The 14,352-nt window shown below is 38.5% G+C and overlaps 1 protein-coding gene across 1 annotated transcript in view; it reads left to right on the top strand.

The window, feature by feature from the left end:
• The window catches only part of LOC134347971 (extracellular calcium-sensing receptor-like), a 90,804-nt gene extending 79,043 nt beyond the window's left edge, over positions 1 to 11,761 (top strand). Inside the window, 4 exon segments of the mRNA XM_063050659.1 lie at positions 2,128 to 2,352; positions 5,083 to 5,206; positions 7,203 to 8,524; positions 8,526 to 11,761. Of these exon segments, the coding sequence (XP_062906729.1) occupies positions 2,128 to 2,352; positions 5,083 to 5,206; positions 7,203 to 8,524; positions 8,526 to 8,561 (1,707 nt within the window). The 3' untranslated portion in view covers positions 8,562 to 11,761.
• The last annotated feature ends 2,591 nt before the right edge of the window (positions 11,762 to 14,352 follow it).

Genomic DNA, 14,352 nt, shown 5'->3' with positions numbered 1-14,352 from the left:
AGCAAGGACCTTTTCTTCTGAATCTAGCCCATGACTTCACTGCTGTTTCTCTTGCCTTCCCCACCATTCAATTGTTTCTCTCTCCCTCTTTACGTTAATCTTGACAAAAGCTACCACGAGCCATCAGCAAAATCCTAAATGTGCCTTTTTTGTCAAGTACAATTTCTCGAATTTTAAGTTGACTCTTCTATATGATAGGATCATACATTTAGCAAGTTGGAAAATCCTATGAAAGCAGTGTTTACAGCCCAGTCTATCACCGGTAAAGCCCTCCCTACCATTGAGTTCATCTACATGGAGCACTATCACAGGAAGTAGCATCCATCATCAAGAACCCCAACCACCAAGACCATACTCCCTTCTCACTGCTGCCATCAGGAAGAAGGTACAGGATTCTCCAGACTGACTCCACCAGGTTGAGGAACAGTTACTCAACCATCTGGCTCTTTAACCAGAGGGGATAACTACACTAAACATCACTTGCCCCATCACTGAACGGTTCCCACAAGCTATGGACTCACTTTCAAGGAGTCTTCCTCTCATGTTCTGGATACTTGTTGCTTACTTGTTTATTTTTTCTCTCTTTCTTTTTGTCTTTGCACATTTTGTTGATTTTTTTACACATTGGTTGTTTGCTCGTCATTTTGTGTGTGGCCTTTCATTGATTCTATTGTGTTTCTTGTTCTCACTGTAATTGCCTGTTAGAAAATGAATCTCAGGGTTGTATGTGGTGGTATATATGTACTTTGAATATAAAGTTACTTTGAACTTTTGTAAAGAATATAAACATACTTGAAGTACATAGTGCCTTCTCTTCACGACCTCCACAGTGTTGTGTATTTAATATTTCAATAATATTGAAGCAATCTTGTTTCTATATTGGTTAATTAACCATTCTTGTTTGTTTTAATTATGGGTTATATGTAAAGCTACGTGAATTTCCTATGTTGTCATGCTACCACGTGATATGTAAGTGCCTCGCTTAAAGTAAACTTAAAGACAGACCCATATTTTCGGACTCCTGTGTCTTCCTTTGATGTTTAATGTTTTGAAGATACAAAATACAACACTGACAATGAGGTATTTTTTAAAAATGAACCCAAGATGGCTACCGACCTGTTAAACACAGTGGGACATTCAAATTAAAAAAAAACAAGTGAGGAATGTCGAGTAAAATACACAGCCCAGCACGTGTAGACGATCAGGTTAAAAAGAAGCATCACAGCACATATTCTTCAGAAGGGAAGACATGATTGAGTTTTTAAAAAAGTCAGAAGATGGAAGATTTCTTGGGTCGTTAAAGAGAACGGAAGGATTCTTGGGTTGATCAAGAGTGAGTACTGGGAAATAATAATCAATAAAAAAAAGAGCAGAAATGGCTGGCTATATTGGAAAGATTGACACATTTGATTACATGACAAGTAATTGTTTCATGTATACTGAGCTATTGGAACAGTATTTTGAAGCAAATGAAATAGCCAATGAGAAGCAAGTGCCAACTTTGCTGAGTTCATTGGGTTTAAAGGCATAAGTTTGCTTCGAAGTTTGACTGTTCCAACAAAACCATCCGAAATGAGCTTTGCTAATATTGTCAAAGTAATGCAGGAACATTTAGATCCAAAGCCAGTTGATTGCAGAATGCTTTAGGTTTCATAAGCGGAACCAAAAGGAAGGGGAGTCCATTTAAGTATACGTGGTGGAATTGAAGAGATTGTCTGAGCATTGTCAGTTCAGAGATGGTCTTAATGATGTACTGAGAGATTGTATAGTTTGTGGAATCCTACAAGAAAGCATTCAAAAACTGAAGCACAACTTACATTTCAAAAAGCAGTTGAATTGTTGTTTCAATGGAAACTAAAGATAGATTTCTCAAGTACTTTACTTGTTCTTTGCTGTCTATATATGCTATGGACCTCTTTCTTCTTAACCAGGGCTTCATTATCCTTCGAAAACCAAGCTTCCCTAAACCTTGGATATTTTAAATGCATTTGTTTTGACCACTGCAGTGACAATATACAATCAAACTTTTAAAAATAGTTACTGTATAATGCTGTGCAAGGTGACTAGTGTACCAGAATGAATTACGTATGCAACATTTGTTATAATGACTTCCAAATTTCTACTCAGGTCCTCAATCACCTATTGCATTTGAAGTTTACAAACAGCATGGGCGAGCATGTCGATTTTGATGATCAGGGTGACCTCAAAGGAAATTACACAATTATCAATTGGCAGTTGTCCCATGAGGATGTGGTGTTTCAAGAAGTTGGCAACTATAATGCGTACGCTAAACCAAGTGACAGACTCAACATAAATGAAAAGAAAATCCTGTGGAGTGGATTCTCCAAAGAGGTATGAGATTAATTATTCACCACACATTTTACCTCACCCTTATAGCATTTGCAAGGTTAAAAAAATCCATCATTTGCATTCACTGTGCACTGTACTTCTGACATTCATTAAGAAGATCACTTAAGCTAAACTACCATTATATTATGAAATTTAGTTTAAAAAACTTCTGCTTTCTTTTTTTGCAGATAAAGTTATAGCTGAGTAATTTTTTAGATGGTTGTACTCACTGGATTAACTGTTCAAATGCCCAAATAATGCAAGAATTCCACGATACTTTCACTGCACTGGGATCAATTCTATAGCTTTTTTAAAAATATACTCAGTTTATAGATGTGGGTGTTGCTGTTTATGGTCCATTCCTGCTTATGGGGAGGTGTCATCTTGAAACATTGCAGACTAGGTGGTGTCAATAATCTCACAGTGGTATGGAGTAATAGGTTACAAAATTTTGCACCAACAGTATATTTAACAATCAGGAAGGTGTCTAGGAAGGGAGGATGCAGCTGGTGATATTGCATTGCATTTGATACCTCTACCGTTTGTTTTAACTAGGTCGTACATTTGAGAAATAAAGAAGACACCCTTGTAATAGCTGCAATCGTAGAATGGTCCTTAATCTGTTATTCTTGCAATGCATTTGCTATAATTTTTATATAAAACCCAGTTGCAATTATGAGAGATAAATGACTGATGATTATTTTTCTCATAAACATTTGGTTCTGAACAACAAAATGTCAAGCAATGGTGATAAAACTACCAGGCAGGAATATCAAGTACGAGAAGTCATTGGTCCATCAAACTCTTGTAGAGTTGTATTATGAATAGCTGTCAGACCAATCATTCTCCTGAAGGGGAAAAACTGCTAGGTGTATAATTTTAAAGGACAGGTTAAATGGCACCTTACAGGAAAGATGTAGACATTCAAAATGAAATAAATAATTTAGAAATGTAGATTTGTTGATGCTGTATCTCCCAAAATTATTACTTATTTCAGATATCACAGTGGATTTCACTTCAAGCTGTTGTCCAGTTTAATTGTTTCTTAGTTGGCAACCAGCAGCATACTGATTTGGCAGAAATACTTCTTAATGAAGAAATAATTCTTACAACCAACTTTTTTTAACAAAGACTCTCACTTTTCCTACCAAGAAGTTTGGCTGTCACAGGCAATAGAAACTAAACTACAACCATCCACCTTGGGTGCACCTGCGGCCCGTTCGATATCTCAGCTTTTCTGTAAACATCGGTAATGCTCATTAGGCTTATGAGGACTTTTGTTAATCATTTGAATGCAAGGGGTAGAATTGCAAATGCAAATAGTGTGCATGCATATAACACACACAGACACACACTCACTTGCTGTAATGTTGAATTTCAAGTTCAAGGCAACTATAGTTATGTGCAAAAGTCTTAGGCACATGTAAAGAAATCCTGCAAAGCAAAGACGCTTACAAAAATAATCCAATGAAAAGTTTATAAATATCAAAAAAAATAGTATAAAGAGCAGTAACAGTAAAAATCTATATTAAATCAACACTTGGAGTGACCACCCTTTGCCTTGGAAACGGAATCAACTCTGTTAGGTACACTGTCGTACAGTTTTATAAGAAAATTGGCTGGTAGGTGGTTCCAAGCACCATAGAGAACCTGCCACAGTTCTTCTGCAGACTCTGGCTGTCTCACTCGCTTGCTCACTTGCTTATGCCGGCCGGTTTAGCGAACAGAGCGGCGGACACCCCTGCTGAAATCTGGAGGAAAACACACAGAGGATGCAGAGGGGGATCACAAAGGCAAGGAAAGAGGACCGGGTCAAGACAACAGAGACTTATGGAGAAGAGGAGTTCACTGGGTCATAAATGGGACGAGTTGACAGCGCTAGCCAGGAGTCAGAGAACATTTTCGGGAGTGCAGTGTTATGTGTTTTACTGAAACGGGGCTGCACGAGGACATACCCGACCAAAACTTTTCCATGGAGGGCTTCCAAACCGTTCAGGCTGACCGGAAGTGCACTGAGAGCGGTAAGCGTAAAGGAGTTGGGGGCTTACTGTTCTGGTTAACAACGGATGGTGCAATCCTGGTCATATTACGATCCAGGAACGTGTTTGTAGACCGGATATTGAACTTTTTGCTGTTGGACTCCGGCCATATTCCACCGAGATACAACACTGGGCGTCACGGGAGGTTTGTTCCTGCCTATGGCCATCGAACTTTGCAGCTCTTCCCATGGAGGGTCAGACACCCTGAGCCAATAGGCTGGTCCTGGACTTATTTCCATCTGGCATAGTTTGCATATTGTTGTTTGATTGTTTGTGGTTTTTGTATTGCTATATTTATGCTCTATTCTTGGTTGGTGCAGCCGTAATGAAGCCCAATTTCCCTTGGGATCAATAAAGTATATCTATCTTTCTATCTGTCTGTCTCACCACGTAATGCCAGTGAAATCTCGATGATGTTGAGATCAGGGCTCTGTGGAGGCCCTATCATCAGGCTTATTGCACAGTACAGTACATATGAACAAATGTATAGTAGAAATGGGCCAAAAACAGCTGCAAAAGAATAGTTACATGGCAGAATTGCTTTGAATAGAAATAGTTTTGTTTTATATAGGTAGAAATATTGGAGTATGTAACAGCTCAATTACTGAGAGAGTAAGTAAGCATAAATTTATTCAAATTAACTAAGCTTTTCAATCAAAGTTCTAAAATGTCCTGTCTCTATTTGGTTTTGCAGGTTCCTTTTTCCAACTGCAGCCGAGATTGTGTGCCTGGCACCAGAAAAGGGATCATCGAGGGAGAACCCACCTGCTGTTTTGAATGTGTCGCGTGTGCAGAAGGAGAGTTCAGTGATGAAAGTGGTAATTAAGACTGTTTTTACACGTAAAAATACCTGAGACTGGTACAAAAGTTTAATTCCCAGTCAATTTTCTTTGGAAACGTGTAGACTACAATGATGTGTTCAACGAAACTACTTTCATTAGGTACCTTTAGAGGAGATTGGCTCTACCAGGTTACCTATGTTTAAAAGAACTAGCAAAATGTATAAGTGAAGAAATTCAACACTGTTACATTTAAAAAATGGATAGCTTCGGTTATAAATCAGGAGGAGGTCTTTTTGCTCTCCCTACAATTCCCGAAGCTGTCTATTGCTACATTCAGGCAATCTGCTAAAGAGGAAGCAACCTGGGTGTTTGCAACGGATCGACATACAAATGGTAACAACTGTAAGTTGGGATCTCATGCAAATTATTTGGAGAAATTCGCTAAGATGGGAAGGTTGGAAAATGAATTCCAGTAAGGAAGCTGAAGACCCTACTAATAATACTGAAGTATTGAGATAATAGAACACACAGTCAGCAAAGAATATAAAATGGGAAATAAGGCTAGTGGAGACTGGTGTCAGCAGTCGCAGACAAGCAGATGAGCTAAGACATGAATGGTGATCATTCTGATAAGCTCTAGTGTGTAACAAATGGACTTGAAGAAGCAGGTACAGTGTATGGTGGGGAATTCAAGGCAGGATTAAATTTGCAGCTGCATGTATGGTTTAGAGGAGCTAAACAGGAAGTGCTTATACTGTTGGAAAAGAAATACAGTAGGTGGTCAGTATATCAAACACATTTGTCATTATGAATTTAACAAAAAAATTCTTGATTTTTTTTATCCCAGAACATGATGTTAGTTTTGGTAGTCAGTCTGAGGCAGCAGATATTTTTAGACTTCAGTCCTTAAGTACTTCGCTGGAAGGGAGTGGAATGTAATTTCCACCACTGTTGCTGTCTTCCATCCTCCACCCTTACTGACATCTCCATTTCCTGGACATCCGCTCTTACCTCACCTTTCCGCCGCCTTAAAAGTTCCTCTTGGCCTTAACTACCATCCTATAAGCCTCAACACATCATTCAACACACCATTCTTTTCATCCACCATCTCCAAAGGGATCCTACCACCAACCATATCTTTACCCCCCCTCAACTCTCCACATTTTGCAGGGATTACTCCCTCCTTGATTTCCTTATCCATTCATCCCTCCCCACTAATCTCTCTTACAGCACTTTATCCTGCAATTGGCCGAAGTACCATTCACCTCCTCCCTCACCTCCATTCAGGGCCCAAACAGTCCTTCCAGGTGTGGGAACACTTCACCTGCAAATCAGCTGGGGTCACCTATTGTAGCTGGTGCTCCCAGTGTTGCCTCATCTACACCGGTGAGATCCGTCGTAAATTGAGGCACTGCTTCATCGAGCACCTCTGCTCTATCCACCAAAAGCAGAACTTTCTGGTGGTCCAACAATTTGTTTCCAACTCCCATTCCCACGTCTGTCTATGGCCTCCTCTTGCGCCATGGTGGGGAGGAGGGTCAGCGTCTTATGTTCTGTTTGGGTGGCCTCCAACCTTTTGGCATGAATATCGATTTCTCCTTCCAATGAAGAGATATCTCCCTCCTCTCTTTTTCTATTCCCCACTTTGGCCCCTTACCTCTTCACATCTGCCTATCACCTCCCCCTGGTGCCCTGCTTCCTTTCCTTTCTCCTATGGTCCACTCTTCTCTCCTATCAAATTCCTTCATCTCCAGCCCTTTGCCTTTCTCACCCTCCTGGCTTTGCCTATCACCTTCTAGCTATCCCTCTTCCCCTCACACCATTTTTAAAATTCTGGCATCTTCCCCTTTCTTTTCCAGTCCTGATGAAGGGTCTTGGCCTGAAACTTCAGCTGTTTGTTTATTCCCATAGATGCTGCCTGATCTGCTGAGTTCCTCCAACATTTTGTATCTGTTGCTTTGAGTTTCCAGCATCTGCGGAATCTCTTGTGTTTCTAACTATACCTGATCGGTTGTTTCTTTTTCTTCTTTAGATGCAAGTGCGTGTACAAAGTGTCCCAATGACTTCTGGTCAAATGAGAATCACACATCATGCATTGCCAAGGAGATTGAGTACCTGTCATGGACTGAACCGTTTGGAATTGCTCTGACAATACTTGCTGTGCTCGGAATATTGATTACTTCCTTTGTTTTGGGAGTTTTCATTAAATTCAGAAATACTCCAATCGTGAAAGCCACCAACAGAGAACTGTCCTATCTCCTTCTCTTCTCTTTAATTTGTTGTTTTTCCAGCTCATTGATCTTCATTGGAGAACCCAAAGATTGGACATGTAGACTGCGACAACCTGCATTTGGAATCAGCTTTGTATTGTGCATTTCTTGCATTCTGGTAAAAACAAACCGTGTGCTATTAGTCTTTGAGGCCAAGATCCCAACAAGCCTCCATCGAAAGTGGGTTGGCCTCAATTTGCAATTCCTATTGGTTTTTCTCTGTATTCTCGTGCAAATTGTTACGTGTGTCATTTGGCTTTACACAGCACCCCCTTCAAGTTACAGAAATCATGAACTAGAAGACGAAATTATTTTTATTACGTGTGATGAAGGCTCCTTAATGGCACTTGGTTTTCTCATCGGTTACACGTGTCTGCTTGCTGCTATTTGTTTCTTCTTTGCCTTTAAGTCTCGCAAGCTCCCAGAGAACTTCAATGAAGCCAAGTTCATTACTTTTAGCATGCTGATATTTTTCATTGTCTGGATCTCATTCATTCCTGCTTATGTCAGCACCTATGGGAAATTTGTTTCAGCTGTAGAGGTCATTGCCATACTTGCATCAAGTTTTGGTTTACTTGGATGCATTTATTTTAACAAATGCTATATTATTTTGTTCAAGCCGTCAAGGAACACCATTGAAGAAGTCAGATGCAGTACGGCTGCCCACGCTTTTAAAGTCGCTGCGAGGGCAACTTTGCGACGCAGCACCATGTTTCGTAAGAGGTCCAATAGTATAGGTGGTTCAACTGTATCATCGCCATCATCTTCAATCTGCAGCAGGAATGCCCACGATGAACCCATTACCATGGAGATGCAAAGGTGTAGCAAGCAGAAGGTCAGTTTTGGCAGTGGAACTGTCACCTTATCTCTGAGCTTTGAGGAAACCGGAAGGTATGCGACTGTTAGCAGGAACATGAGGAGGAGAAATTCGATGGATGCCAAAAATAGTGATGACATTCTGATGAAGCACAATGTTTTGATCCCCCTTCAGAAATGTGACACGGGAAATGACACACGATGCAAGATATCAGGAAAGAATGGGTCTGGAACTTTTCAGTCTCTGGATGATAGCAAAGAATGTACCAAAAGTGCTGAAGAAATCTCCTCCAACACTTCAGTAAATCTGAGAAATCTTGTTGATGGCAACATTGTAGATAATGACATAAATTCTTAATGATGGTTGTTGCTTTCAATTTGGGCAGTATAAACTCAGATAATTCCAGCATATTGTGTAATGGTATTGGTGCAGAATTAACACACAAAATTATGCTTAGGACAATTACCCAAGTGCCAATTAAAAACAATAAATAAGCCCCAAGCCTGACCTATAGGAGAATAAGGGCTAGTTTCTGGATTTTCCCATAATGAGGAATGCCAACTGTAAAATAAAATGTGAGCCTAGCAATGTAAGAGCTAAGTCAGAAACATGGAAGTAAACAAAATCTTATAACAGGATGGCCTGTGGACACAACATTTAAAAGCATCATTCTTTCAACAAACAGCAACTCAATTTACTTGAAGGGCAATTGAATTTATGATTGCACAAAGTATGTTTTTGTGTTGATATGATGGCTCCATTCATGTTGCAAACAAACATGTATCAGAGAAGTACTGAATTGTCTAACACAATGTTAAAAATGTTGCTGGCGTCACAAGAAACTTTTTGATATGCTTAAAGATCTTTATGCTGTTATTAAAATTAATTGCTCAAGCACAATACTATTGTTGTATTAACACAGTTGTTTTTTTTTAACACAAATTTAGCCAAGCGTATGGAAACACCATGGCAACTAAATGTTGCAAGAAGCAAGGTCCATCAAATGTGACTCCGGAAACTTGCAGCAACATGTGATCATATTACTTCACCATGGTCATTATCGTACTATGTTACACCAACTTATCTCATTTGCAGATGAATGTTAAAGTGAGTGTTAATTGTTCAAAGAGCAGAGAAATAAAGAACAATTATAAATATCAGAAACGTAGGTGACGTAGAAAAATTACAAATGTTGAACTTCCTTATCAGATAGAAGTCATCATATTGATGAAGGAAAGTGACTTAAACTGAGCTAGGTGCTGAAAGAATTCTATAGTGGAAAATGCAAGTTAAAGAATCAGGAAATTAGTATTAGAAAGAAGCAAGACATCTACTTCAGGATAATGGTTGTGGAGATTTTTCTAAGGATTATTGAAGTGAACAGCGCATATTGGCTCATATAGAACATTCCTGGGATTGAGATACTGCTCCGATGAGTAGATAGCAGAGAAGCTTTGAAAAAAGTGAGTGTCTTAGGCTAAAAATTCTAAGGTTTTGAACTTGTGCATCTTACATCTACTAAAAGTTATTTTGTAGTATATTCGTATTAAAGTTTGGTAAAGCAAAACCTGTACCACAATGTTTCAGTTCCAGTATTAAGACCAATCCTGTTTTAACACACTGGTACTAATGGGTCTGGTCACATGAGCCATGTCACCACATGGTTGTACGGACAATTGTGTCAAAGGGAAACGGAGGAAAGGCAGTGGTGTGAGTCCATCAGAAAGCAACAATGATAATGTAGAATTTGTAAGTAAATTGTAATGATGTGGTTTAGGATGGATAGTAAGTAAATCAAGTATTTTAACTATTATTAAACCTATAATCAACAGTCAATGGCTTTAGAAAAGGAGGGAAAAAATGAAACAATGATGATGAAGAACCTAGGACTGAAATACCATGATGGAGGTGACGTGGAACTAGTAGAATTACGTGACTGTTAACAAATCATAGTTTGGTAGCAATGTAATTTATGATATTAGTGAAAGTGCTAATACAGTGAGTAGGAAACATTCTAACAATGGCAAAACAAAATGGGACAAACTAGCAGCTAATGACAGTGGTGATTAAGTGAAGTAACAATGCAAGATTATTATCACAGTCTTATTGAAAGAATAGTGTTATTGAAACGATGTCACAACAGTAAAGACATTATATGAGATCAATAGACAACAGTAATAAAACCATTTAACAGTAATGAAATAGCAATGGATTTCCAGCAAGTGCAGAATCTTTTGTGTATAGCAATCGAGGAATATGACAGCAATTAAAGAGAAATAATGGCACAGTGTATCAATGAGAGACGTGTTAGTGGAACATGGTAACATTTGAAACAAAAATTGTGCGGCTATAGGAAAAAATGCACTTAAAATTACTCCTTTATTTATTGGACAGGATGTATAACTGAAGTGATGACTACTCATTTCTGAAGCATTCTTAAGTTCAAGGTTCAAAGCTCAAAGTAAATTTTATTATCAAAGTATGTCTATGTCACCATATACAACCCTGAGATTTACTTTCTTGCAGCCATACTCAGCAAATCTATAGAATAGTAACAATAACAGGATCAATCAAGATCAACCAGAGAACAGGAAGCAACAAACTGTTCAAATGCAAATATAAATCAATAGCAATAAATAATGAGCACATGAATTAATAAGATAAAGATTCCTTAAAGTGAGATCATTGGTTGCAGGAATATTTCAATGGTGGGGCAAGTGTGTGCAGTTGTTCCCTTCTATTCAAGAGCCTGATGCTTGAGGGGTAGTAACTGTTCTTGAACCTGGTGTTGTGAATCCTTGAAGCACCTGTACCTTCTGTCTGATGGTAGCAGCAAGAAGGGAGCATGTCCTGGGTGGTGGGGATCTCTGATGATGGGTGCTGCTTTCCTACAGCAGCTTTTCATGTAGTTGTGCCCAGTGTTTGGAAAGGCTTTACCCATGATGTGCTGAGCCAAATCATGTAGGATTTGTAGGATTTTCCATTCAAAGGCATTGGTGTTTTTGTACCAGGCCGTGATGCAGCCAGTTAATATACTCTTCATTACACATCCACTGAAGTTTGTCAAAGTTTTAGATGTTATGCCGAATCTCTGTAGCCTTATGAGACTTGTTATTTTCTGATTTGAATGTTTTGAATGATATAACAGAACAATACAACACAACAACTATCATAACTAGGCAAGCTGAGTTTTGTAAAGCTGTGCAGCCAAATAACTGAATTGACTTTATCCTATCTCACTATATTACAAACATTTGAAGTATTTTTAGTGAAATTGAATTTCTGGTATTGTTAAGTTGGTTGATTAAATGGTAAATTGAGCCACCTGAAGCTGTGACCACAATTGCCACTGAGATGATGAAGATGTTTTATTGTATTTGTAGTTGAAACGTGGACTCCTACTAAGTGCAACAGGAATATAATAACTGTAACAAAAATTTATTAAGATTATGTTAAAAATGAAAATTGTATTTTAAATATCAGATGTGTAAAATTGGTAATTTCATCTGCACATTAAATGCATATTTCTTGATAAATAGTTACTTAATTGAATTGAAACATGTATTTTTTGTAGGTTTTTGATACAATGTATTCAGTGATCAGATTTCCTTGGTTTCAATTATCCCCAATTCAAGAAAATCACATCAAAAGTATATCCATATTAGCTTTTGGTCTTAAGCTTAGAAATCAAACTTGAACCCATTTTAAAATTTCATGATTTAATTCCCCAGTGTGAGCTGCAATACTTTCAAAGCTCTATGCCAATATCATCACATCATTATTAATAAAGCAGGAAGCATAAAAATAAGATTACCATTATTACTCTTCCTGCAGATCTGTCATTTAGGATCTGCACAAGATTAGTTGGAGAGGGCTCTCACAAAGGGCATTCATCAGACAAATAAGTATTGAAGAACATAAAAGACTTGGAAGTAATGAACAAAACAGGTTGCTTATTATTTTAAATGTATAATTCCATCTGTGCTTTGGCACAGCAAGCATAATATACTTCATTCTGCCTGTCCCCCGCACTGGCACACATTTCATTCCTTTAATCCTTGTGGAATCGAATGCCACATGTTCCTCTTATTAAAGAGGTAGGAAGGGGGGGTGTGTATTGGTGCTGGTCTGATGCTCCAAATGTTCATCTTAAACTAGCTCAGGATCCTAAAAACAACTCCTCCAATGCTAACAGCCTTTCATTTCATACATATTACCACAATGGGCCACCAACAATGCCAATTGGTGCATCTGCCTTAACTGTGAGCCTTTCCTCTAGTTTTCCCATTAACCTTCTTATAAACAGCATTGGATGATCACTTTCTCAACTGTAAGTACTTGCTATCCGAGGCATGGGTTTTTAAGCTAATAGAAATGCAAGAGCATGTGCAGAGATTTTATTGAACACCTTTGAAGAAACACATTAAACACATGTGCATATCCTTAACCTGTTCAATGATTCTAGTTAGGGTCGGCAGGTATAGGGTAGGGGATCATATTCCTGTTGGCACCTTTCCATCCCTGCAAATGGCAAATGACCTTGCTCAGGACTTGTCTAGGAAAAGAGAAGGTGGTTTAATTATTGAACAACTGTGCCGCTGTCTTAATAATTCAATGAAGAATCACAGGAACACATTTTTATTTCCCTTTCTGTGTCTCCTTAAGAGGCACTGCTCATTGTTCACCATTTCAACCTTGCGCTCCTGCAAATTTCTCACAGAAGAGTGGTACAGGAGGAGGAAAGGAAAAAGGAAAGGTGTTGTTGACAAGGTACTTCAGAGTCATGGCTGAATGATACTGATGCCTCTTAAATCCTAAGCTGTCGGCAGTGCTCTCCCCACCCCTCCCGCCCCCCACTGCAAAAATCCAGTGGAAACTAGAGCAACAGTGGGGGGGGGGGGCAGGAAATCTTCCCCAGAATAATCCTTCTTGGAAAGGCTCCAACCCAAAAAGTGAATCCTCATTTCCGTGAGGTAATGACTGGTCTGGTTTTATTTTGTTTCAGATGTTTATAACATTTTTAATTTTATTGCCAGCTGCTTTAGATTGTTGAGCTGTATTGGTTTTCACATTTATTACTTACTGGAATGCAGGGCTTAGACTTACTTTAATTTAGTATCATGTTACTGTTTTGTTTAAAATATATGTGACCTCACTCTATTAGTCAAATAGGTCATGCTTTTTAAAATTTCTGGCCCAATTTAAATTTAACATTAATTAGTAACCAACCTGGCTGGACATCCCCTTGAAGCATATGAACTAGGAGCAAGAGTAGACCACTGGCACCCACACACCTGCGCCACCATTTAATAAAGTCATGTCCGATCCGATTACAATATCAACTCCATATTCCCTCCTACCTACAATAATCTTCCATCTTCTTGCTTATCAATATCTATGTTTGCTGTAAAGATATTCAAAGGTGCTGTCGTCGCATCCGTTGAGGAAGAGTGTTCAAAAGAGTCACAATACCTAGAGAGAAAAAAAATTACTGAACTCTTGTCCTAAATTGGCAACTCTAATTTCAGACGATCACACTGGTTTTAGATTCTCCCACAACAGGAACCATGCTGTACACAGTCGCACTGTCAGAATTTTACATGCTTCAATCAAGTCATTCTAACCTCCAGTGAATGTAAGCCATTCTTCTTCAATCTTTCCTCATACAACAACCCACCCATTCAAAGTATCAGTTGAAAGAAAAGACCTAACTTCTGCTGAATCTTCAAATGCTAGGTTTCAATAGTTCTGTAGAATAGGATTGAGAGGGATAATAAATCAGCCATGATTGAATGGCAAACTAGACTCAATGGGTTGAATGACCTAATTCTGCTCCTGTCTTATGTCCTAAACATCTTTTACCAAAATTTAACTGAACCATACAAGAACATTGTAATTAATTCAACACTATAAAAAATGAACGTTAAATGTGCCATTGCCAGCCTTAACAAATTTCAAAGAACAAATAATTAGTTTTTAACAATCTCTCCAAAGGGAAATGAAAGCTCTGTAATACGTTTGTTTATGAACATACGGCTTAAAACTAACTCAACACCCACATGGGAGATTGGTCAAGAAGGTTCATTCACTTTGCA

This window comes from Mobula hypostoma, chromosome 6 (genome assembly GCF_963921235.1).
Source record: "Mobula hypostoma chromosome 6, sMobHyp1.1, whole genome shotgun sequence".
Taxonomy (NCBI): domain Eukaryota; kingdom Metazoa; phylum Chordata; class Chondrichthyes; order Myliobatiformes; family Myliobatidae; genus Mobula; species Mobula hypostoma.
Note: the sequence above shows the minus strand (reverse complement) of the source record. Positions and strands in the feature narration are given on the sequence as shown.